At 37.7% G+C, this 26,335-nt stretch overlaps 1 protein-coding gene across 2 annotated transcripts in view; it reads right to left on the reverse strand.

The window, feature by feature from the left end:
• Positions 1 to 26,335, reverse strand: part of LOC127978918 (nectin-2) — a 131,197-nt gene that overhangs the window by 58,207 nt on the left and 46,655 nt on the right. For both annotated transcript variants that reach the window (XM_052583923.1, XM_052583922.1), the window contains exons 2-6: positions 17,694 to 17,803; positions 16,824 to 17,067; positions 14,412 to 14,705; positions 12,554 to 12,671; positions 10,267 to 10,415 (exon numbers count right to left, since the gene is read on the reverse strand). In XM_052583923.1, the coding sequence (XP_052439883.1) occupies positions 10,267 to 10,415; positions 12,554 to 12,671; positions 14,412 to 14,705; positions 16,824 to 17,067; positions 17,694 to 17,803 (915 nt within the window). The remainder of the gene's footprint in view (positions 1 to 10,266; positions 10,416 to 12,553; positions 12,672 to 14,411; positions 14,706 to 16,823; positions 17,068 to 17,693; positions 17,804 to 26,335) is intronic.

Genomic DNA, 26,335 nt, shown 5'->3' on the forward strand with positions numbered 1-26,335 from the left:
AAACAATTTCTTCAAAACTGCTAAATTCAGAAATGCCACTACTGTGTGTTGCAATCAATGCACTTTAAACTTTTTTTGTTAGCGGATTGATGAAAGAACTATCAATATAGTTTCTGATCAATATTGTTATTTAATTATAATTACTTTATTTTTGTGTAGAATTTGTAAGTGCACTGTTGGTCTGAATATAAATGAGGGTTCGAGTAACAGTAACCTTAACCTTAGCGAACAGTGCTACTGAAATAAGCTGAAGCTCTGTAGCTTGTTTAATTCAAAGGCTAAATAGCATGCACACTCCTCTAAACTTGTGCCTTGCTCTCGGTCAAGCAATCACCAATTCCACCTCTCGCAATTTCCCCTGTTACCATGACAATTTCAGTCATTATGCATTCAGGCTACTAGAAACAAGTCAAGAGGCTTTTTCAAAAAAAAAAAACGTCTCTGCTCTGCTCGTTTTCGTGCTACGGGCTCCAGAACTACTGAGAAACGTTTCATACAAGACAAAAAGAAGAGTAGGCTACTGATGAAAATGTGCAAACATGTACAAGTACATTCAATTTCTTCCCACACAATTTGGATACGACTTAATATTCCTGCAATATAACGAGCGTATGAGTGCTCCCTCTCCCACACACTTTTTTCCCTGTTCGTTTGCTCCTCCGCTGGTTTGTTTTATCCCAGTCCCGGGAGATATAGAGGTGCTAAAAGAGCTCTTTCTTAGGATACCCTATTCCATTTCACAGTGCCTCTCAGTCCGCTGTCATTAAAGTCTCTTCAAGCCTCGCTGCTACTGAAAACAGGCTCGCATGTGGGACTGAGACACACACATACACATACACACGACTACACAACCAGCTAACATCCCCAATCTCTCTTAACCTCACTCTCCTGGCGCTATCTCTGCCAGATGCCACAGCTCAGGATCCATTATTCATCGGCCTGGCAGACAGTTTCCGTGAACCATACAGTCGACATCTAGCTCGGAGACTGAGAGACAAAAGACAAAGGTGGGTTGAGGAGAGATACAGCAGTGCTGCACTGTGATTCTGAGCGCGACCGGACAAATAGCTTGTGTTACATTTTGACCGCTCTTGTGCACAAGTAAAAAAAAAATGGAGATGCACACTTTTTCAGACTTTTTCACTTTTAATGCTCCTGTATCTTTAGTCGGCTGTAGTGCGAGTGCTTAACCTTTTCTGGGTAAATTGAAGATATTGTTATCCAAACGATGGCACTCGGCCAGCAGGGGAGGCTTGCGCTATCGATCCACTCCGGGGCTAATAAAACATTAAGCCGCCAAATTAACTAGCACAACTCTTTATGAGTGTTAATGAAAAACGTTGAGTTCCTACAAGCCACATTGAGAGTGAACCTTAGAGAGCCGTGGAAGCTGTTAAAGGTCATTATTGTCTAAGAATGTTGATGGGTTCGCGGACAAAGCACCTCTTCAGACCTCGTGACCTTTAACGTGTCCGCTACGCTCCTCGAGTACCATAACTACAGCGCATTATTATTCTGCCACACTCTTGTTAATGACATGCTACATTCGTTCGACGTTAAAGTCCACGTTTCAATTTTCCTGCATACATGCATAGCTGGAATCAGTTGCTCGGTAGAATAATAATGTGAGAAATAATAACTTCTGAGAGAGTTTATTAAAACATTTTTTCCATACTTTTTTTTTCCATTAGTATTTAAGGGGGGGGGGGGGGGGCTTAAAACTGTTAAAGGCATGAACCAAACCAACTAGCTACAAGGTGAATGATAATATTTCCAATTTTAATTTGAAGCTAAAAAGTATCTCAAAAAATGGGATAAAAAGACAAACCTGTGTGCTTAAGAACTACAATCCCATGAGGCACTGCAAATAAATCTAATTCAAGACAATGGAGAACTGTTGATTTGAAGATGTTGATTAGGTCACACTTTATTTTAGGGTCCAATTCTCACTATGAACTAACCATTAACTATGACTCTTGCCTCAATTAAATCCTTATTTGCTGCTTATTAATAGTTTATAAGGTAGTTGTTAAGTTTAGGGTATTGGATAGTATTATGGATGTCATGCATTATATGTACTTTATAAGCACTAATAAACAGCCAATATGTTAATAATAGACATGCTAAATAAGCAACTAGTTATTGGTGTGAATTGGACCCTATATTAAAGTGTTACCGTTGATTATATATGCACATTACATACACAATTATAACTTATTCTCAAGATTAAACTAACTATATATTCACAATTTTCATATTTAATTTTTTCAGAGTAACTTCTATATATCCAAACATAATCAGATTTTACTTTAAATATACACATTCACGATTAACATTTATATATTTTCAGATCTGTTTCTATATTCATATTTAAATTTACATTTATATATTATAATATGATATATATATATATATATATATATATATATATATATATAACTGCATACTCGCTATTTAAATAAGTATATCTTATATATTATTATTTATATATATATATATATATATACATAAAAAATGAACACTATATATACTATATATACAGGACTTATTTACATTTATATAGTAAGATTTGTATCTTTACAATGGTACATTCTGATTTTATATAAGTTTTATCTATTTGGCCTTTCATATAAATACGTACATGCATTATATATGAATGTTCTTTTCACTTCCAGAACTCTATTCGCATACGCAGAAGTCCTCCATACATCGCGTCATCAATTTCCTGGAAGAATTGATCAATTCCAGCTATTTTCAACTCAACAAAATGGCACCTTTCCCAAAGCACAAGGCGGCACCAGCTATAATCACGGCATTCAGGGCTGTAATTTATGCCATTATTCATGTTTTTCCCAAGCTATAGGTTGTAGATAGAGACCACTCAGCAGTCTGATTGCTAGCAGAGCTCCACATCACACCGCCACCGCTGTTCACTCGCCCATGAATCCTATTTATAAAACAACACAACTACCGCCCCAGGTAGAACTACAACTGCTACAGAAGCTATCAATCACACAACAACAGTGTACCCAAAGTGATCCGCACATGCACCGCATGAGTGCGATCATTAGATTCTAATTTATTTCTTTTAAAATACACAGGTTTTTGGCAGAGCAGAAGGAGCGGTATGATGGATAGGGGCGAACACAGACAGATCACATTTCCTTTGACTGTAAAGGATAGGCTCAAATCTCAGCCGTGTCCTGCGGTGGCCCCTCCCTTCCGCCGTCTCACACGTCCCGTTATTGATTTATTGGAAAGCTCAGGGCGCATACGTTCAGCTTACACCAAACTCTCCCGCAGTCCTCCTAAAGCCCGGGATAACTGACAGGCGACGTGGTGACCACTAATGGTGCTGCCAAAAGTGATGTAGGAAAGCGTCCAAACTGGGCTGACTGACCAAAGAGTGCACTTCCACCAAGGTAATTACTTGAAAAACACAAAAAGAGCCAGGTTTCGAGATGCAGAATTGAGTGCTTAGATGACTGGGTCATGTGCAGCGCCTGTTAGAAAATGCTAAATCCAGCAGATTTTGATTCATAATTGTGCTTTGAGCAGAGCCTAATAACCCTGTTGCCAGAGACACTCGTTTTCATGCTAGAAAACACACACACACACACACACACGCGCTTGTTGACAGCTTAAAGAGCGGGGCGTTCAGAGCTTCTCTGGAGGAGGATGGGAATTCTGACATGCACGTTTCTCAATTTGGATCTGTGGCAGGCAGTAATCCCAGGATGCTGATCTTGATTTCTTTTGTCCTGCTAAAGTCACCGTGTGCACTGTACATCAAAGAGCCGGCGTAAGCATGGCTGAGTGGATTACAACATCAGGATGAAAAGAAAACACCTCGCAACCTCGCCAGGTCTTGGGTCGTGAACATGAGATTTCCAAAAATGGCATCATGTGCAAAAAGAGCTGGGTGATAAACCAAACATTGGCATATCACACACACACACAGACATAGTGCATCCTTAAGCTACTTTATATACATGCATATATATGTATTCACACATACAAATATGCACACAGGCATTTTTTCTTGCTGCTATCAGTGAATCAAATCAAACTCAGAAATGTTTAGTCTCTGCGTGACAATTTTTACATTTAATAAAATGTTTTAGTAAGAACATTTTTGGGTAAATATTGATGTTTGTTTTTAATACTGGTGGTATATAGCGTTTATATTCTAATAAATGAAAATGGTTGCATATCGTTCGTCCATGACATACTTTTCCATGTCAGTTTAATAAGTAGAGACAACTATACACAAACTAAATATTGCTTCGGTTATTGTTATATTGGGGTGTATAACTGGAAATCATTCAATTTCATTCTTGATTATTAAAATAATAGCTCATAACATTTTGTTAGCATTATTTCACCGTGCATTCAAACCTGTATGAATTTCTTTCTTCCAATCAAACCATGTTTGTTCCCCATTGACTTTCATAGGATTTTTTTCACTGGAAGTCAATGGGGACCAGCACCAGTTTGGTTACCAACGTTCTTCAGAATTTCATCTTTTGTGTTCAACAGAAGAAAGACATTTATATAGGTTTGCAACAACTTGAGGGTGAATAAATACAATTCTCAACTGTCCCTTTAACTAGAATTCCTATATTTTACTTATTGCATTAAACATTTTGAATCCATCTAGCACTATGATTGAAAATGATAACTCCTCTGAGGGGGAAAAAAACAGCCCTTTATATATTGAATATGATAAGGAGCCTGGAACACAGAAATCCATTTATAGTCTAGTCCTTTATGTAGATCACAAGTTTATTAGAGGGAAGATTCAGGTAATGACGAATAATGACAGATAACAGGATTGTGGAAGCGCTAGAAATCGCTCGGCTTAAGCCAGGCTAACCACAGCTAAGCTGTAAAAGGATCCCGTAATGATTTTTCAACAGTTCATTGCATCCGCCATCACATCAGTGTCAACATCCGTGAGAAATTCGTGAAAAATGTGCCATTGTCCCATTTCAGACAGCCTGCTCCTCAAAATCCACTCTTTTGCAAAGAAAATCACGGGGAATAATGAGAGCCTGAAAACTAAATGTTTATAAAAAATGTAAAAAAAATAAATAAATGCAGCCGGCTCCATCTGGATAAGCACGGCATGTATTCTGTTTTTGAGCATTAAAGCATCAGTATACACGCGGCCGGGCAGATTCTAAACTCTGACATGTGTACAAAATTGCTGTGAGAGAATGATGAAGGAGCGGCTCAGTAAAAATGCTGCTTTTAAGTAAGCCTCCATTGATTCCGACACAGAGATGCATCGCTTGATACATCTTTAAAGCGCTCCGAGCTGCCCGCTTCTAGGGTAGATTGCACAAGCCATGCATCAGAAACTGCGCACAAATAGCTTTGATATTCAATTTAGCGTTGTTTGAGAAGAAATACGTTTTTTTTTAAGGCATAACATTTTCATTAAAAGAATACTTAATTAACTCTTTCAGTGTTCCAAATGGCTAATAATGTACATGAATACTTAAACGTTCCACATGAATCATTCGCTCAATGCTTATGTAAGGAAAGCCCAGTAAATCATTAAATCAGAAGAATCCGGCCGGGTCAACAAGGCAGCCAAAAGCGAGACCCAGGGAAAGCCTGATTTCTATTCCGCAATTGATCAAAGCAAAGGAAAAGGCAAGCTGGCGAGCCCTCGTGTTTCCACAGTGCGCTCTGAGGTTTCGGAGCATCTGTAATGAGTCCTAATGATGGAAGGGGTGGGCTAAGAGCCAGGTAATCTTGGCAGGCCACTTTTCTGACATTTCACTTAATGTTAGCAGAGCGATATCTCCTCGCCCTCTCGTGGTCTCCGTCTTTGTCTCGGTTTTCTCCTGCTAAGCCGTGGGTGATAAGCTTCAACCAGGTCTTTCTCTCACCTTATCTCACACGCAGAGTTCCAGACATTGTTTTCACACCGCAAGGCTTAAGACGCTATAGATAAGAGCCCTATAACTGCTTGATATGATGAGAGGGAATACATCAGATTCGAGCACGCCAGTACATATTCAAGACCGGAGGAACCAAATGCAATTATTTAAAGATGAAGTGTGTCATTTGTTTGATATATATGCAAAGTCAACTAGAAGAAAGATTCAAATGTCAAATTCTAATTTATTCATAAAGTGCTTTTCACAAGTTGTTTCAAAGCCGCTTTACAGAAAATCATATTAAAGTTTATATTATCTTAATACCATCATGCCTATGTCACATTAGCAGATCAGAGCGGGACGATAATAGACTCTTGTGACAATGCAATCAAGCAGGTGAGATGTGCTATATGCACTGTAAAAATGATTTTGTTGACATTATAAATAAAGATTATTGAGTGTGTTTTACAAGATTTCAATTGGTCACTTACCATTTCTTTGTAAATAACTGTGAAATTTACTAGCAATTCCAAATTGAAAAATTTTCTACATCCATGTTTTAAGTGTAAATGTATATTGCTTTTCATGAGTATTGTTGGGAGTAACGCATTACAAGAAATTTAAGTTATGTAATATTACTTTTCCAAGTAACTAGTTAAGTAACGCATTACTTTTTAATTTAGAAGTAGATTTCTTTTTCAAATAAGTAACGCTAGTTTCCCATTTCTTGACTGACAGCTCTCAAGTTGCCTTGTTTAGAGAAATCGAGAGTCGTTGCGTGCGCTGTGATGTTACTGTAATTCTAGACTAAATATGAACATTATTTACTTTTCTTACGGCACAAAAACAGATAAAACAGTAGTCCTCAAAATGAATAAAAATAGTCAAATGCAAACTCAGAATATTATATAAACCTGTAATAACTGCAAAAATATAATTTGTTTTTAATCCCATTTTATTAATGTCTTTGCTATTGACTTCGATGATCTAAATCAATGATACTAGTAAGAAAAAAAATAACATTTGCGTTTCATTTTTGTTAGTGCAGAATAGTGTTAAACTTTCTTCTCCTGCGTCGTATTCTTCATGCAATACGTTTGAGCTGCGCCCTGTACTGTACTTTCCTTCAGCCTGAGGCGTATTCATTTCACTTTTGGTGTGAAAGTGCTTATAAACTTTTAAATAACTTTTTATATTAAAAACAAACAAGCCCTGCCAAGATTTAAAAAGTATCTCAAAAGTAACATAACGCATTACTTTCAATAAAAGTAACTAAGTACTGTAATTTGTTACTTCTTTAAGGAAGAACGCAATATTGTAATGCATTACTTTTAAAAGTAACTTTCCCCAACACATTTCATAAGTATGCTTTATGTATGAAAATTGGATATACTGTATAAATAACTAGGTTATAGGACATTCATAGGCTAATTTCTCTCAAAAGTGGCATTTACAAGCAATTTTTTAAATGATACTTTTCACCATTAAGAATAGACCATTAAAATCTTGTTCAACTGAGCACTAATTTGAAAATCTGGTAGTTACAGACCCGAATCTGATGATCCAAATGAGCAAAATCATGAATGGATGCAGTGAAGAGCAGCAGTCTACAATCCGCACTGAATTAGCTAATCTTTGGGTTCGGAAATTCATTTCACGCTTTCGCTCAATGCACTTTCTGAAAGAGCAGCTGGAACGTCCTTTCAGTGCTAGTTTAGTGCTGTTTTACATGATGAAGCACTATAGCCATGCTTAAGGAACGATCTGATATTAATATTTCATTCCTGATTCATTGATTCAATGTCTCTACAAAGCAGACATTGGCAAACAAGCACTAGCACAAGGAATTCTCAAAATATGATCATATTGTAAAACATGGTTTCTAAAAAAAAAAAAAAACATTATGGTTGCCCTAGATTTGCCAGACAATGTGGTCTTTCTTGTTGACAAATGAATCCTTACAGACCAATGAACTCTTGCATTCAAAACAGGCTGGTCTTTTCAGCAGGGACGTGCCTTGTGTGCTGTTTTAAGTTGTGCATGCGCTTACATGCTTGCATGCAAATGTGTGCCCGTGTTTTCTGCAAAAACTCAAGAGTTTCGCTACCAACCCCAATAAACGGCACCAAGTTCCAGCCAAAAATGTAAGCCGCTAAATGGCCTCTCAATCCCCCAATAGAGTCTACAATGAAAGCTTTCAGTTTCTGAAAATGGCTAGGGAGGGGAAAGAAATGAAGAAACACTCCTTCTTGGCAAGCTGCATGATTAGTCTGTTAGCTGGCACAAGCGGAGGTCTCCATCCTTCAAGGCGGGAGGAAAGCGGGAAAAGGAAAAAGAGTGATTTCTACTTCCAGAGGATTCTGTCTGGGGGATGTTCCTCTTAAAAACAACCCTCCTTCCAACCGTCTTTTCTCATTTTTATTTTACGCAAACAAATACACACACATACAATTTCTTTCCAGCTAGGCCGGTGGATCCACTGGGAACCAGTGCAATCTAGCCTCATTCACGTGTACAGTTTTGGGAGCTGGGGGTTTTTAAATTCCTCTTGCGTCAGCACAAGTCTCGCCTGCAATCCGCTGAGCTTTGTCATGGTGTGGCATTCGTGTCTGCATTCGTATTAGGCCCTGCTTAATCGGACTTAATGACTTAATTGAAATACACACGGCGCAGCACAAGACCAGTACAAACAACAGATGGGTAAACTAAAAAAAAAAGAAAGCCTTGCACTCTTTAAGGTTTTTTTTCAGTAGGGGTTTCAAGATTGCAGTCACGTGCAAAGACAAAAAAAATAAAAAGGAGAGGTCTGTGAATTTCTTGGTCAGTTTGAATAGTCTTAGTGGGGGTTTCGGACACTTTTAAGGGAAAGCTTGGATAGACTGACCGGTGGAACACCATCATGACCATTCTAGACTAATTTAAACCAGACAAGGTTTATCTACCCAGGCCAGGATGGTTAAATTGGTCAATTTTGATGATTTTGATGGTTTTTTATACTTTTCAGATGGTCAGAGAGGGAGGTGATTTAGATGGAGCAGATAAACACCAGTTTTCAGTGTTGGGAGAGCAGCTAGACCTTCTGAAATCAGTCACTACTTTAGGCTGGTTTAAGCAGCTTGTTTTTCAGCAGGGTTTTCATGATTGATCATCAGTGTCTCAAGTACTAAATTACTCTGTGTATTAAAGAAAAGTATTAAAGATTACACATACTGATGAGTAATTCTCTGCCACAGGCACATTTCACTCAAATTCGATCATATATAATTCTGTCACACACACCAAAACAGCTCTCCTACCCTGATGAAAAGACCTGCTTGACCAGTACGAACCAGCAGAACCCAACCTCCACCAGCATGGAAATCACTGGCCTTTTAATCAAGACTGTGCAAAACATCACGCAAACAAAATCAATGACAACGCAATGACAATCCACGGTTATGTGCGTCAGCGCTGAATGCATCAAGACATGATTGGACGTGAATGTTTCTTTAAGCACAAGGCATCCTTACGACAGTGTTAAAACTCTCCCCTATAACAGTGATGTGAGAGAGAACAACATCCCACACTTGCTTGCTACAGAGCGCCTACAAAGAGCCTTTGTTCTCCCACAAGACAACTGAAATTTCCAAAAGGGTTCCCACGGATTTCTAAATGCGGCTCTTGCGCTTTCCTTGGCATTAGAAAGTGTCAAAAGCACAGTGGCTCGTGGGCCTACAACGTGTCCATTTAGCAAAGCAGCCGCTCTGTAGCTGATCTACAATGGGGATCGTTTCAACAAATGGACCATCAAGACGGTATGCATATCGGCTATTACACAAAATGCCTGTCAGAGTGAGTTTCGGCACAAAGCATTAGGAAAAAGAAAAAAGAAACCCATGCACAGGAACTGAGAGGAAAAGAAGAACAGCAACCCGTTTTCTTTTTCTGTTAAGAGAGGTTAAAGAAACAACAGAACTGTGCTAATAGGTATGGTGAAGAGGGAAAAGAAAACAAGTGGAAAAAAGAAATCAAAAGCAACCCGGCAAACTGGCTCACACCAAGTGACCCCACATAGAACAAAGACTTCTGGAGAAAATCACACAAAATTGGGTTAGGCAGGCCAACTAGAAACCCAACCACCAATAAGAGTCTGGCTTCTGAAGGCCACCCACATTAGAGAAGCATACATGAAACTCTAGTAGTAAGAAGAAACCATTTTCCCATGTTGTGTGTGTTTTTCTAAGTGTGAGGGAGGTGGCGTGCAACACCGTGTCCAAACCAGGCACGAATGCTTCAGCTCCACTCGTGCATGCCTGGTTTGGACGCTGTACAGCTGAAAGTGTACTGACTGTGTGCATCAGTAGTGCATGTGTCATTCCTGCAATGCTTTACTCACCGATGACCATGACGACCAGCTCTTTCTTGCCAGATCCCAGACTGTTCTTCACCTCGCACACAAAAGTGGTGTTCACCGTTTCGTCCACCTTCTTCACCAGCAGCCGGTTTTGATCCACTTGTACCGAAGGCGGCAACTGACCCGATGCCCTGAAGAACCATTGACAGAGAAAAGAGGATTTGTAGCTAGTTTTTGAAAGCATGCTGGCTTCACTCTTGTCTAGTTTTAAGACTAGCAATCAGGTTTTAACTCTTTTCCTGCCATTTTCCAGCATTCTGTGTTATTACACAATCTTCTGAAAGAGTAATGAACATCAGGATCAAAAAACACAAGCGGTCACATTTGTAAGCATGATGCATATGTGTAAAAAAATAATGCAGTAATCAAACATTAAACAGCACATATATCTAAACTGCCTAATGTTATCAGAAGACATGTCGACCCAGGAAGTGGTTTGGGACTGTGTCAGCTTTGGGAGTGTTGAGCAAAGCAATCTTCTCCATCTATGCTCTGATCATCACTCCGGACATAGTCTTTGACAAAAACATGATTTTCTGTTGCTATCTTTCATTAAACTTAGCCACAAAAATCTTTTTTTTAAAGCAGAGGCTTTGTTCGGTCTATGACATATTGCATGTTTGGATATTCATAATACAAAATATTCTGGGAACTGTGAAAATTTTATGAAAATGCTGTCAGTGAATAGAAAAAAACGCTAGTAATGAAAGTGTTAATATTTAATCAGTCGGTCTTGATTGATTAAATTGCTTTCCACTGATGTAATGTTTAAACAGAAGGCTAAGTTAAAGTATTAATCTAAGTCATTTTATCATTTGTTTCTAATTTACTTTTATTTGATTACATTACAAGTAGATTATTCAATTTAGATTTCACTTATTGCTTTTAGCCTGTGTTGTTAGGAACCCAGATCAACATATAAAAAGGAGGCCAAAGATCGAGGTGAAAGTGATTATATAATGTACTTAATTTTACAGTGTAAGAAATGACTGATAAAGAATACAGCTGTAAGAACTTTGCAGCTGTGCAAATGCATTAAATGCAAATAAATCACTAGTGCAGTCACTAGCTGTTCAATATTTATTTATAGAATTCATGTAAATACTAACAAAATATGTATTCCCCTTCTAAGCTAAACTTCACCTTGTTAACAAAAAATGCACCATATATCTCTAAATATATCGCTAAGCATGTTTTGAGAATTTGCTAGTGTTATACATGGTGGAAAAATAATGACTGCTTGTGTGTGTGTGTGTGTGTGTGTGTGTGTGTGTGTGTGTGTTTATTCCACTTTAACGCACACCATTATAATTAGGCCTACTCCATTTGGAAAAGTGCAAGAAAAATCCGTAAGTGTTGCATATTTGTCAACCATCTTCAAACCCAGCAATCAAACTGCCGCATCCAAGTGTCTTTCACCCACTAAGTCTTGCTAATAAATGTTGTTTCTCGATCTGTATCGATTTATGTTCTTCTTTGTTTTGGTGAGAAAATGAAGTTGAACCAGTGAAGCGTTAATAGGCTGCTGTTGCTTTCTACCGAAGGCGGAGATGCTTCCTCAATTCACAGCCAATTAGCTGAGCTGTTGTTAGCCATAGCTGACTTTGTTTGGTCATATAGGAGATGGAACAACAGCACATAAATATAAATATGAAATATGGATTCTCTTCATACTAAATGAATAATAATGCTAATGAAAACAGGATGAAAAATGATTGTATTGTTTCCTTCCCTTTTTGAGCATATTCTGTCATAATAATAATAAACAGAATGTGTTTCTTTCTTTAATAGAAGGAAGTATTTAGCAGAATGTGCAGGTATATCTATATCTATCTATCCATCTTGCTGTTTTTATTTTTAATCAAATTAATGAAGAGTTGGTGAGACTTTCTTTTAACAGTCTTTATAACAGTGGTCTACAATTGAAAATGACAAAAAAACTTGTTTGCTCTATTCTTTCTCTTGTTAAGTTACAGTATTATAGCGATGCATGAGGAACAAACCATAATTTAAGCTATTATTTGAATGCATTTCTGTGCATCATAGCTCTTGAACAGCTTTTGTGTTTTTATTTTGTGCTTTTGTCAGCTTTTATGCAGCTCATTCAAACCTGGCACTGTGAGTCATGAGATAAACGTGACATCAAAATCTTATTTAAATGTGCAGATCCTTCAATTCTTATTATGTTCCACCAAAATAAAAAAATCATATAGGTTTGGATGCATAAATGATTGAACTGTTGCTCAAGGTTTATTATAGAGGAACTCACGCTCTCCAGGTAACTTCGGTGGGTGCTGGATTGGCATCAGCTTGGCAGGTCAAAACCACATCGGTTCGACCCATATACCAGTTACTGTCATAGCCTTCTATTGTCACAGTGGGTGGATCTAGAGAGAAAGTGAGAGAGAGACATCCATCTGTAAATCCTGCACTGAAAGCACAGTTCAGAGGCTGGTTATCTGTGTTCATGGGTGGGGAGAGAAGAAGATACAGCTCTGCTGCCCTGTAAACTCTCAAAGTGCTTCGACACGCTGGAGAAATGCAAGAGGTGAGGATGTTCCAAACAGGGACGCTTATAAAAGGAAACGGTGAAGTTGCAAATCTCTGACATCCTCAAACATTCCAGCTCAGCAATGCGAACACAGACACCTCAAACACTCTGTAAATAGCTTTCATAAAAAAAACAAAAATTGTGAACAATGTGTTGAAGCTGACATGTGAGGCAGAGACGCTTAAACGCATTTTTTGATGAAGGTGGGGTGGAGGGAGAATGATACGGGAGGATTATGAGTTCACGTGTGTGTCACTGAGAACTTCTTCAAAGGATTAGTTCGGCCAGAATTACAATTCTACCCTTGTTTACTCACTCTCGTGTCGTTCCAAAATAGTATGACGTTCGTTCTTGAGAGAAACTTTACAAGAGAAGTTTTGAATAATCTGCTGGTGTGCTTTTCTTTTCAGTTACAGTACAACGAGTGCGAACTGAAGCTTTCAAGCTGTAAAAAGGACACAACAGCAGCATAAAAGTGTTGAGAAGTCACACGGCAGCACAGTGAGTAACGGAGGAAGATCTGAGTCGATTATTGACTGATAATCTTCCCCTCCAGTGAAGTACTAGCTGGCAGGACAGGATCACTGAGAGAGTGAAAGAGATCACAAACCAATCATTCACACCAGGGCTGTGCTCCCAAAAGAACTGGGGATCGTATTTTTACTTGAAACAAAATAAGTTTTAACTTAAAATTATAAGAACAAGACATTGAAAAACATTGAAAAAATAAACTTTCAATTTATATTAACATCAGCTGAACCTGACATACTACATTAACTAAAATAAAAAAAATTATAAAAGCAACAGACATAAATAATAAAAATGACAAAAAAATATAAAACTTTGAAAACAGAATATAAAAATAAAAACGGTTATTTATAAAAACAATAATCAAAACTTTGAAATTGAAAATGGAACATATATACATTTATAAATTAAACTAACTCAAAATAATAAGAATAAACTGTAGATTAATTCAAATGAAACAATAAAAAAATAAAAACTTAAAATTTAATTTATTTGCATTAATGTACTACACTACTATTGATGTATGAAAATGACAAAAAAAATAATACAATTCATAAAAATCAGAAATTGTAAAAAAAAAACTAGCAAAAAAAAAAGGTAAAAATGTAGAAAAAAGAACGGCAACAATTATTAATACAAAAATATATACTATTAATTATTAAAACTTTACCTTTAAAATAAAAACAAATAAAAATAAAACATTTAGAATTAATCAAAACCAGCAGTATCTCGATACTGAGAGAACACCAGTGGTCTCTACAATCTACTTTGCTTGAAATGATTTTGGGAAAGGCAGCTGTGATTTATGAACTGGATCAAAGTCAAATGGAAAGATCTCATTCAAAAAATGTATTATTCATTGCTACTTATCTTTATTTTGCTATTTTAAAGCTTGACAGCCCTAAAAGGCCCCTATTTTTATTATACTGAAAAGACCAGCCAGGGTTTTCTTCAGGAAGTCACTCTTTGTGTTCCACAGAAGCAAGCATGGATTTAGACTGACTTTCTTTAATAACTACCCCTCGCAGTGTGTGTGTGTGAATCTTACACTGCACCACCAGCTTCAGTGGGAAGGAATTGGGTTCGTTCTGCGTCCTCTGGTTCACCACGCAGGTGATTTCTTTCCCGTTTTCAGCCGGGGTCGGGATCATCCGATACTCGCTCTTCACGGTGACCGTCCCGTCACTCTCGGGCACTGCAGTGTCATTATAGCGGCCAGCAACGCCTGTGCTCCAGGAGATTGTGGCCTCTGGTTTTCCTTGGGCAGCTTCACATCTGGCCACGACCACCTCAGAAGAGCCGGCCTGCACCGGGACAGCGGTGGCAGAGTTTTTGGGTCTGGCTGATGGAGGAGAAAAAAATCAAAGGTTTACCACAATGCTTTGCTTTTCAACAGTCTTTTCTCTTTTTTTTTTTTTTAAATCAATCAAGTGGGCCTTGAGTTAAAAGACACACAGCAAAGCTGCTCAGTACTCACGCCTGTTATTGGCTTCTATTAATGGAATAATATCCAGTCAGCAGGTCATTATTGGAAAAAAACACACTGACAGGATGTTTTAAACATTCTACAGAGCCACTTATTACACAGCTACTTCAAAAGTAAATGGACATGAAATATTGATTGATTACTGGAGAAGAAAGAGCACAGAGTGATACGAGAGGCAGGAAACTAGCACACTTATGAAGGAAACCAGATGCCTGGGACAAACGGGGACGCTCATTATACCAAAATATTTTAATCACAGAACCGAGTAGAATCTTTTCATGAGACTTAACTAAAATGAACTAAATTTCATAAAACAACTGGAGAAAAAACCCCAGCTGAATTGAAATGAAATAAGACACTATACGTGCCATTTTTATCACTAAGAATTGTTATATAGCAGTGCATATAAATAACATGATCAGATATCAGTGACGGGTTATTCATTCATTCTTACACACACACACACACACACACTCTCTCTAACTACTGAAGAGGCATGTCCAAACAGAGTTTAAAGCAAGAGTTACCGATCAACTTAAAGAGAGAGGTCTGAGTTAATGTGTTACTTTGTGTACTCGGGAGTAAACTGTGAAAGATAAACAGAGCGAGACGCTTGAACACAGCCAACACGGATAAACACTGACCTGTCTCTGGTGATAGCATTAGCTTGGTCATTCAAATGATGAATCAGGCTAATGGGCGACATTAGTGTTAAAGCAGACAGCAGAAGCACTACTGTGAGTAAAGCTAATATAGTCTGTGCACTCCTAACATTTCAGTCTGAACATCAACCTTAAGGTTTGTCCTCGTTTAGATTTTGTGTTGTTAATATTAAAGTAGCAATGATTGTAAATATTGCTTTGGTTTTAATGCGCTTATTATTTGGCCATTAGGTTTCCTAAAGACTGTGCCAGTAGGCTAATTTCACGCTCCCTGCTCATGTCAAGACTCACGAGCGTAGGAGCAGAGCTATTTTAAGAGCATCTCTGATTTGAACCTCATCGGCATTAATAGCAACCGTAAAGTTTGATTCATTTCCACAAATCAGTTCTTTTTCTTCAAATTACTCTGATTCAGTGACTAGTTTGAGTCATCATTTATCATTCTACATGCTTCTATATCACTATTGTTATTACTGTGATCATGATTTCTGCTTAGCATAATCGTTTGCCATATTGGCCTGCTGGTTAATTATCCTGAACATTTTGTACTGGTAACAAGCTTCCAGAAGCTTACGTGGTTGCAGTTGGCAAATTTTAAGAGTTTGAATCCCCCAATCATTAATCAATGGATCAAATACGAGACGTCCTATTTTAATGTGCACATTAAATTAATTTGGATTTGATATACATAAAAAGAAATGCAAGTAAATTTCTCCTTTAATGTAACTTTTTTTCCATTTCTTTTTCTAAAACCTTCTTATTAGACTTGTTGGTAAATTAACTATTGTTACTTTCTGTGAATCATAGTAAAAATGTTTGACAGTCATTATTTTTCTTTGCCCATAAAAGCAGAACACATTGTAATGTAGGGAAACAAATTAAAGCTGCATTAAACTTTTATTGTTATGATGCTCGAAAACAATACATTTTCTGCCAAGTGGTTTACGTAATCCTCCCAACTTGGCAACCATGCATTTGTGCTCTCTCTGCAATACTGAAAAAACACTGATGAACTGAAAACACCAGCAAACATGCTAGCTGCAGTTTAGCCATCTCTACTGACATAAAAAAGCAATACAGACAGGTTTTGACACAGCTGTTTACACCTAAATCTAAAAGCAAACTATGCATGTTGATGTTTTCTTGATTTGTGCTTATATGAAAGTGCAATAATTCTGATTTCATGTAAAAAAAACTACAATTTAAAAGGCAATTAAATAGCTGAGCAAAATAACCACGATCAATGCAGATAGTTTAGCCACTATCTGCAGCCCTAGAGGCGGGTCTATAATTAAACAAGTGTGTTCCTTACCCAGCATGATAAGAGTGGTAGTCCCCTGCTCGTTCCCACTGGGGTAAGTGGCGTACTCGCAGATGTACTTGCCAGCATCAACCATCTTCAGTTTGCTGATCCTAATGGAGGGGTTCTCCAGGGAGCCCTGAGTGAACGATACTCGGCCCTCAAAGTCTTTATTAGGGAAACTGGCTCCATATACAGGGTGGTACACAGCAATGTTGTGCCTATCCCCCTCCACACGCTCAAACATCCACGAAACCTGCAAATCAGAAAGAAAGAGGAAATCAATCCTCGCACGGCATTGCTTTTACATGCAGCATCCTGCTATCCACTTAACTAGATTGATGAAGGAAACACTGCACAACTATTGGGCCTGTGCTGAACTGTCACTAAAACTTACATTTGTTCAACAACTACAGGTTGCAAATCATTTGTTTTCAAATTTGTTTTTAAGCCCTGAATTCTGTAGTTGAGATCTCTGTATATTTAAATGTAACTCAAGTATCTTTATCAAGCAGACGGATTCTATTCATAACTGCTGATAACCTTGAAATCATCAGTTTAGAAATAGTATAATCAAGTATAATCAAACTCACTGCCTTGTGCAACAGTATATTATGCCCTCATCTTTTTGGGAGAATGTGACACTGAAGACTGAAAATTCAGCTTTGCATTACAGGAATAAAATAGATCTTAAAATATATTCAAACAGAGTATAGTTGTTTCTACTGTATTTCTGATCAAATTACTGCAGCCTTGATGAGCACAAGAGACTTTTAAGATTCTTAAAACCCCAATCCTTTGAATATTTCATAAACCCAAATGTATTCATTTACCAAACGTGATTTCTGAGACTTGGACCGAATCAAGAAAGCCTCGTCTCACCTGTGTGAGTTTGGTGGTCCCACTGTCGATGAACTGACAGCGCAGATTGACAGATCCATTTGGATACGCAGTGACTTCTGGTTCCACTCGAACACGCTGACTCCAGACCGCTGTAAAAGAGGAAAGAGGGAGACATTAGAACGGCCCGGTATCACAGCCTCCATCAACATTACTCAAATGAAACCCAGACGTCAGGCTAATACCAAACACACCAAAGTGAGTGGCGTTATATTCCTGGGCCTGAGCTTCCTCTGGGAAACAGAGCAGTCTCAGACTGATTAGAGCGCAGTGGCTTCATATCTATCGACTGAATGTGCAGACTGTCTCAGCGTGAGACTTATCCTGCTTTGATTGCCCATAATTAAAGAAGAAGAAAAAGCACAACTTTGAGCTCCCTCATCAACGCAGCATCAATCTACACGAGCACGGATATGGATCAGAGTAGGGTTGAACAAATGCATCTGGATGAGAAGCATTATTACAGTTAATATAAAACGTTTTACTCCCACAATGCAACACATTCCCAAGTGAAACAGGATTTTCAAGGAAACTTGTAGGGTTGCGCTAGATTCAATATCTGATTGGATTTTTTTATTTGGTATAATATGAGCTAATTAATTGACCAGGAACATGTATTAAACCTGTAAAGCCTGAAAATAGAAAAAGTCAGATTTTTTTAATGGTTTGTTGAAGCTTTATAAAAAGATAATTGTAAAAAAAAAATAGGGTCACACTTTATTTTATGGTCCAATTATCGCTATTAACAAACCATTAACTATGATTTTGCCTCAATAAACTCCCAATTTGCTGCTTATTAATAGTTAGTAAGGTAGTTGTTAAGTTTTGGTTTGGGGTAAGATTAGTAATGTAGAATATGGTCATTCAGAATAAGTGCTTTATAAGTACTAATATATGTTAATATGTACCTATATGTTAATAATAGACATGCTAATAAGCAACTAGGTAATAGTGAGAATTGGCCACTAAAATAAAGTATTACCAAAAATAGTATAATTGATATATCAGGCTTTAGTACGTCATTGCATAAAAATGCAATTTGGTGCATCCGCTCATACTGTAATTATTGGCCCAAAAATGATAGCTTTAATGTAAAATTAAACAATGTATGCAAGGAAAGTCGTAAACCTAAGTTGCACAAGTAAGTGTTCATCTTGAAATATTACTAACAACATAAAAGTTATTATGTTTACCTCATAAAAATCAGTAAAGATTTTACTACATATACCCTTGACTATCTTTCTCCTTTTTGGGGGGATAAAAGCCTCATTTAGATCTCTATTATGTGTTCAAGGCCTCATTTTAGTCTGAAAGGAATCTTAATTGTTTTTGCTTGTGTGCGATATAATTAGTGGAAACTTTCTCAGCATCAGCGCCAAACACATCTCTCAGCACATAACAGATGGATTCTGCAAACTGAAAATTACATTACACACTTCACTTGGACGTAATTAAGTGCATAAATAACTAAAAAGAAATCATCAAAATAATGTTTATGCTGCTTTTAAAACTGTATCTCGTCCTTGAACAAAACAGTCAAGTGATCATTATATTATAACAGGAGGTTAAAGCCTAGAAAATAAAATACCTGCACATTTATTAGTGCTACAAAAACAAACCTGTGATACTATATCTGCTCACACTGATGATAAATGCCATCTGCACTGCGGTGCAAATCATGACGCTTTCAAAGAAATACTTCCTCTTTTGAAAACGTTGATCCCAAACAGTGATCTTTGTGTCAGCACAGCATTCGCTTATGCAAGGCCACAAAGTTCTTCAAAACTCACTCGCTTGCTTTCTGCTTTCACATTTTCTCACTCAGCCATACACAAAGGCAGGGTAAAATAAACAATCCGTGCTTTGGCTGGGCTCCTCGGCCGACTCCAGCGAGCTCCTGCGGAGACAGAAGCGAGAGTCCTCCAGCTCAGAGCTCCAGGAGTCAAAGGCCAGCGAGCAGCATGAGAGCTGCTCCATATATACTGATGGAATAAGGAATGGCTCAGTGCTCAAACACACACACATTCACGAAACAGCTGCTCTTGACAAGCTACAGATGCATCAGCATGCTCAAACACTCCAAACACAGACCTCAAATTGCATGCACCCCGGAGAGGATTAAATCCATCAAATGAAGGGTTGCAGCAACATAAAATCATACATAAACAGAGCTTGATTCGGTCATAGAAACGCATACCCTCAAATGCAAAGGCATTGTCCTCTTACGCTTCACCACAATGAAAAGATCTAACTCTGTTTATGTTCCACAAAGGCATTAAATCGATTTGACCTCAGGATGGCAAGCCTCCTATAAATCAGGTCTGTTAGCCAACACTGACTGAAGAGTATGTGACACACTGTAGAGGATGCCAAATACTTGTACTGCACTCTAATGTGTGTGTATTAAATGTGGTCTCCGTGATTTTGCCAAGACAGACATGTTCCTGGATCAACATCTTTTGCTGATCCTGGATCAACATTACTGTCCAGAAATATAGACTTAACCCAATCCCTACCCCTAAACCTAACCCTACCCATAATTAATTCCTAAAATCAGTGGGAAATGATAGCTGACTAATAAGGGTGTATAAGCACCTAACCGTGACTGTAAGCCTAAAACAGGTATTTCCTGAAAAGTTATATCTCAATTCTGATTGGTTGATAGGAATGTTGTTCCAGAATTAACAAGGATGTTGTTCCAGGAACATGTTGTACTTAGTGAAATCACGCTCACCATTAAAAGTACCGGAGGCTCTATGACACAAGCTTGATTTCAATGCATGATTGTGTCAAAATGCAATTTATATTGCAACTTAAAAACGCATCAAAAGAGCAGGTATTGATCATTAACTTGGAAGATCATTGAAATGGAAACGTTATGCGTTTCGGCCATTTATTTACGTTTGAAAATGGGTTTCAAAGTGAAAGTTTTCTAAAATAATAGCATTATTGTGTCCTTGTAAACTACAAAAATGCGAATTTGGGAACTGAATAAGCGAAAATGTAAATTTTTGAAACTTGTGTGTTCCTATAGTATAGACTGACTGAACAAGTTTCTTTATAAAGTGGCATCGCCAACTAGTGGCCTGGCATGCATAATACAGTTTTTTTTTTTTTGCAGATCTGTGTGAACAGGCAATTGTTTTGACAACACTGTCATCTACATGTGAACATTTTCCAAAATGCAAAAGGAAAAACTCTAAAACGGCTATAGTGCCGTATTTCATTTTTATCAAGTCAACACTTTGTCAACTGCCAACACAGTGCAACAGTTAGAAGAAAATCTTGCTGGGCCACTTGAACGTAGCTACTGACATGTTTATTACTAGCTCAATTACCTGAATAACACCACTTGTGGTTTAAAGGCACAGATTCGTCTATATACGCCCCATTAAACTTTCTGATGATGTTTATATCTGTCACAATAATGCAAACATTTACAAAGCACAAAATCAAGCTTACACAGCTTTAAAAAAAATTGCATTCATGTACAATAGCTTTGCATCAAAAATAAATTACTTTTAAATATGCATTCAGTTAGAAAATTGCCATTTTAAATGCTAATATCGTGTTTCACAATAATACTTTTACTACATTTTTGATCACAAATGCAGCTTTGGTGAGGAGAAGACAAGAGAATGACTATTTGATATGACGTATAAAAATTTATTTCTAAAAAAGGAAAAGGCAAAATAAAGTATGTTATTACGTGTTTTGTGTCAGAATAATTATTTACTATTTTTATATACATTCACATCCATCTAAACCTTCTAAATAGAAGTCTCTGTCAACAAATATTGCTCGTTATTTGTATTTGACAAACAATGTTCGACTAATGCATCTACTGTGGGTATTTACATTTAATCTCCATTTAACGTGTCAATCACACAAGAATGGAGGTATTTAAACGAGTTTCCCATATCACTGTGTGCTCGCTGCATGTCCGTGTCCAGGGCTTCAGTGTCAGGAAGTGTGTGTTTTCATTATACCAGGAACAGCATGTGACTCAGTGTAGCAGAATTCTCCCTGAAGGTACACAATGGCCTGTCAGACCAGCTCCACAGAATAAGAAACAGAAGCACAAAGCATTTATTCACTCACCTCGCACAGCTTGCTCTTCTTTTGCTTTCTTCTATCTCAGTCTCATAACTCTATTTCCCTCTCTCTCTTCCTCCATACACATCAACAAATGAGTCATAGAGTGGTGTGTAGTTGTACGATGCTTTAGTCATTCGTTTTACATGGGGTCAGTGAAAGAACGCCATGGATTTCAGAACGAAAGAAAGAAAGAGAAAAGGAGAACAACACGGTGAAGAGCGAACATGGATCAGCTCTCGACTCATTTGCATGCGTACTCAGCATGCTCTACAGCCTCCTTTTGTGTTCAAGTGTTTCGGTTCATATTCCTGTACTGATCTACTATTTGCACTGGTTTTAATACCTCTGAAACAGTCGGCCGTCTGCATGCTGCTGATACGCTTTACTTAAGGATGACAAATGAACACAAGCAGGCCAGCAACAGGCTCTTCAATAAGACACAAACACATTTAAGGGGAACTAGCAATTTCACAAAAGCACATAAGCTTGCTTTATGTTCTCAATGCAAAGCCCATCTGTGCTTATATAGAATAACGTGTGGTAATGACCTCATTAATATATACATATATATGCACCGCAGGGAAGATTCTGCCATAAGGCATCAACTATTTACACTAACTAATGTTTAATGAGAGCTATACATGTAGGTGTAACCTTAAAGGACAATTTAGTCTTTATGTCACTATTTACACACCCTCAAGACATTACATACAACTATCTTTGCTCGTTGGGGGTTTTGCACACCATCATTGTAATTACATTAAAAAAAAAAAAAAAGAAGAAACCAATGTGGAATGAAGCCATCTAACTTCAAAAAGCACCACTAAAGGATCATTACAGTGGTCCATATGACGACTGCATTTGCAGAGTTGATAATATTGTAAATATATATATATATATATATATATATATATATATATATATATATATATATATATATATATATATATATATATATATATATATATATATATATATATATATATATAGAGAGAGAGAGAGAGAGAGAGAGAGAGAGAGAGAGAGAGAGAGAGAGAGAGAGAGAGAGAGAGAGAGAGAGAGAGAGAGAGAGAGAGAGAGTATATCAGTAGTATGGAGTTTTCATTATCAATTCTCCATATATATATATATTCCATATTTGCATAACTTTCGAGTGTGTTTCAGCTGGTAAATACCTCCATTGGTCCGTGGCGATTACATAATAGTTAAGTGTGCTCTGGAGCTCCACCTTCACTGATGTGGAAATCCATCCGTTGAGATCAGATGTCTATGAGTAAGTATTTATTCTGTGTAATTCTAACTGAAAGCAACGCTGAAACTAGGAATATATGACAATGCTATATAAATAAACATGGCGTGATTTTACTGGAATCCTGAATTGCTGAATTGTTTTAAATCAGATGATTTCTTAAAGGATAGTTCACCCAAAAATAGAATTTGTGTGACAATTTACTTGCATGTCAACAGTCTGAAAAATCTTGGTAACCAAACAGTTGAAAGTTGCCATTAACTTCTATACTGATTGTATTTCTTTCCAACTTGAGGCTGAGTAAATGACGACAATTTTCAAGACTGTCAGTGATAACTGGCATATGATTCCCATCCGTTCCTCTTACAAAGCTACTGTATCACTTGAATGATTTGGAATATAGTGCATGAGCAACATGGACTAACATATATGAAACTTTTATGGTGCATTTTAGAAGCTTCAGTCTCCACTGGATTCACCGGTATGATCTTCAAAATGTCTTATTTTGAGTCCCACAAAAGGAACTCATGAACATTTGGAAAAACACACACATATATTGGAGGTTTGAGCTATCAAAGCAAAGCAATATTACCTTAAATAAAAAGTGTCTTCATTGACAACAGAAATAATTTAACGGACAAGGACAAAACACGCATTCAAGAATGTGCCTGTCTTTAAATACTTCTTTCATTATCAACATTTTTGTCTACTCTCAGCCAGCCTCAGCTTTTCCTCTCGCAGACCTCCTTTTCTCATGAAAAGAGTCATGTGAGGCTCAGGTCAGGTGCTTTACTAACCACATATGACAAACTAACCACATTTAAAGGGAACAAGCTGTTTACCAAAATACCATTAGCTTGCTGTATGCGGTCAATGAAAAGCTCAGAGATGTCTGTGATATAGATGTTATTTCTAAAATAACATATCCAACTACCATAATATATGATTGTAATTTATACAAAAATACATTAATGACTAAAGATGAATATTAAGACCCTGTCCTGCAATACTGCCTAATTGCACACAAAAAAAAAACTGAGGATCAAGTGTTTTTTAATAATAATAATAATAAAAAAAGAAACAAATCGATAAAATAGAACTTTCTGTATCTTTTGTTGGTCAGAAGTACTGATTTGCCAGACAGCTTAACAACAAATACCATTCAAGGGCTTGACTTTCAATATCCTCACATTATCAACAACTTCATCCACTTTCTTCTCAGCCAGCCTTAATTCTTCTACCTGATGTCCTTCTCTGTATCTACACACCTCACATGATGCTGTATGCGAGACAGGGATGTGCCGACTTGAACCTCTGAGGGTCGAGCCGAGCAGTTTCTGAGGGAGGTAAATATTTGTAGAGAAGTACTCGCCAGCCCTTGAGGCCGTTCCATGCGTGTATGTGTGAAAGTCTCAAAGATGCTAACAGAGGCTTAGGACCGAGGAGGCCAGCTACATAATAATTAGAGAGAGAGCGACATAATGGCATGCAGCCGCACGATATTTGGAATTTCACAAGGAAGTGTTATTTTCCCGCCCTCTGAGTGACCGTTATAAGTTTGAATCTCTGACGAAGCTTCTCAGTTATTATAATGAATCCGATAAAAAGAGATTTCAAGGGCACGCAGTAATTTTCTCAGCATTAAAAGCATTTCACTTTTGAAAAATGTATTAATGACTAATAAACAAGTTCTATTCCAATAACCCTCTGATACTGACCTTATTTGCTTGTGGAATAAAAAATTGTGGCTTACAGAAAACGCATCTAAAACATACATTACCATTCAAAAGTTTCTTTAAAAAAATAAAAATACTGCTCAAACTTTGGAACAACATTGCAATTATTGTGATGCATCATTCATAATCCATCATAAGTCTAAAACTACCATATCAACACATAATAGCATGATATAAACCAAAAAATACTGCATGCACCACAAATATCTACCCTTTAACAATATTTATATTCTAAAATTTAGATCGTATTAAACAAAACAAAGCCAGCATCCAGATAATAAAACTTGATTTTAAAACCTCCTCCACATTCAGAGCCTCCGCATTTAAAATCATTTTATGCAATCAGATAGCATTTAAACGCATTAAAAATGCATTTACTTGCACTGTATAAAATAAACACTCATAAAAAGTGTACAAAAGCTAAAGGCCAAATGAAACGTACTTGCACAAACACTTGCATAAAGCAAAAACCACCAATGAGCTGTAACAATGTACTGTGGTTCATTTAATAGTTCATAGATTCCAACCAATGTTTAAACCAAACCTATGGCATACATGGGAATACAAGTACAGTGCTATAAGAAGGAAATGAAAAATAATGACTGGATCCTGAGCCGTCAGTCGCCTACGTGTACAGTATGTGAGGTGAGATACTTTCCAACAGTTCTGAGGTAAATCATAAGCTTTAATCTCCGGACGGCCCGGAGGTGGAAAAGGTCACTGTGCAAGCAGAAGGGAAGAGGACACGAGGCTCTAACTTACACCACTCCAGTCTGTGGAGCAGGCTGTGATGGGAAAGCAGTGAGCAGAGCTTGTTATAACCCGGGTGTGAAGACGCACGCATACCCACTCGTGAACCGAATGACCTCCGCGTTCCCTGCAGGCGCGACGACGCTATCTATGCCATAATAAAGAAGACCTTGAATGTGTGTGTGCCGATCACCGCACACACACCTCCACCTTTCTCGATCCATTAGCTGTGCCGGTTGTGTGATTGGAGCAAAATGGCCACAGAGAGGAATTATGTAAAGGTGGCCTGGGTTCACCTATCTACATTCCTCATTTCTCCCTCGCTAGTGCTTTTCTTTTTATTCTATTTATTTCGACCATCCTTTACAGCTCTGATGTTCTCACTGTGCTTAATGTGAAATGGTGAAAAATTCCTCGGCTCATCCTCACTCCCTCGACTGTCTCTCACTACCTAGTAATCTTCTATCCTTTATAAACTCACTCTGTTTGCATGTCTCTCACACACACACACCCCTATCACACATACACCTGGGGACACACCCCCATCCAGACATGAAACACTAGCTCGAAGTGTGTGCACACACAGCCTAAAGCTGTTCGCCTCACCCTGTTCCCTCTCAGACATCAAGCAGATCTTTTCTCCTTCTTGATCACATCTCCTGCATCTTTATTTTCCTCCCTCCCGTCCCCTATTTCAAGGTCACCTTGTGTTTTCCTCTCAAGCATCCCTCCATCTTTCATCTCTGTCTTTGCTCTATTCGTATGCCTGTCTACCTGCATCTCTGTCCTGC

Source organism: Carassius gibelio, chromosome B19 (assembly GCF_023724105.1).
Source record: "Carassius gibelio isolate Cgi1373 ecotype wild population from Czech Republic chromosome B19, carGib1.2-hapl.c, whole genome shotgun sequence".
In the NCBI taxonomy this organism is placed as follows: domain Eukaryota; kingdom Metazoa; phylum Chordata; class Actinopteri; order Cypriniformes; family Cyprinidae; genus Carassius; species Carassius gibelio.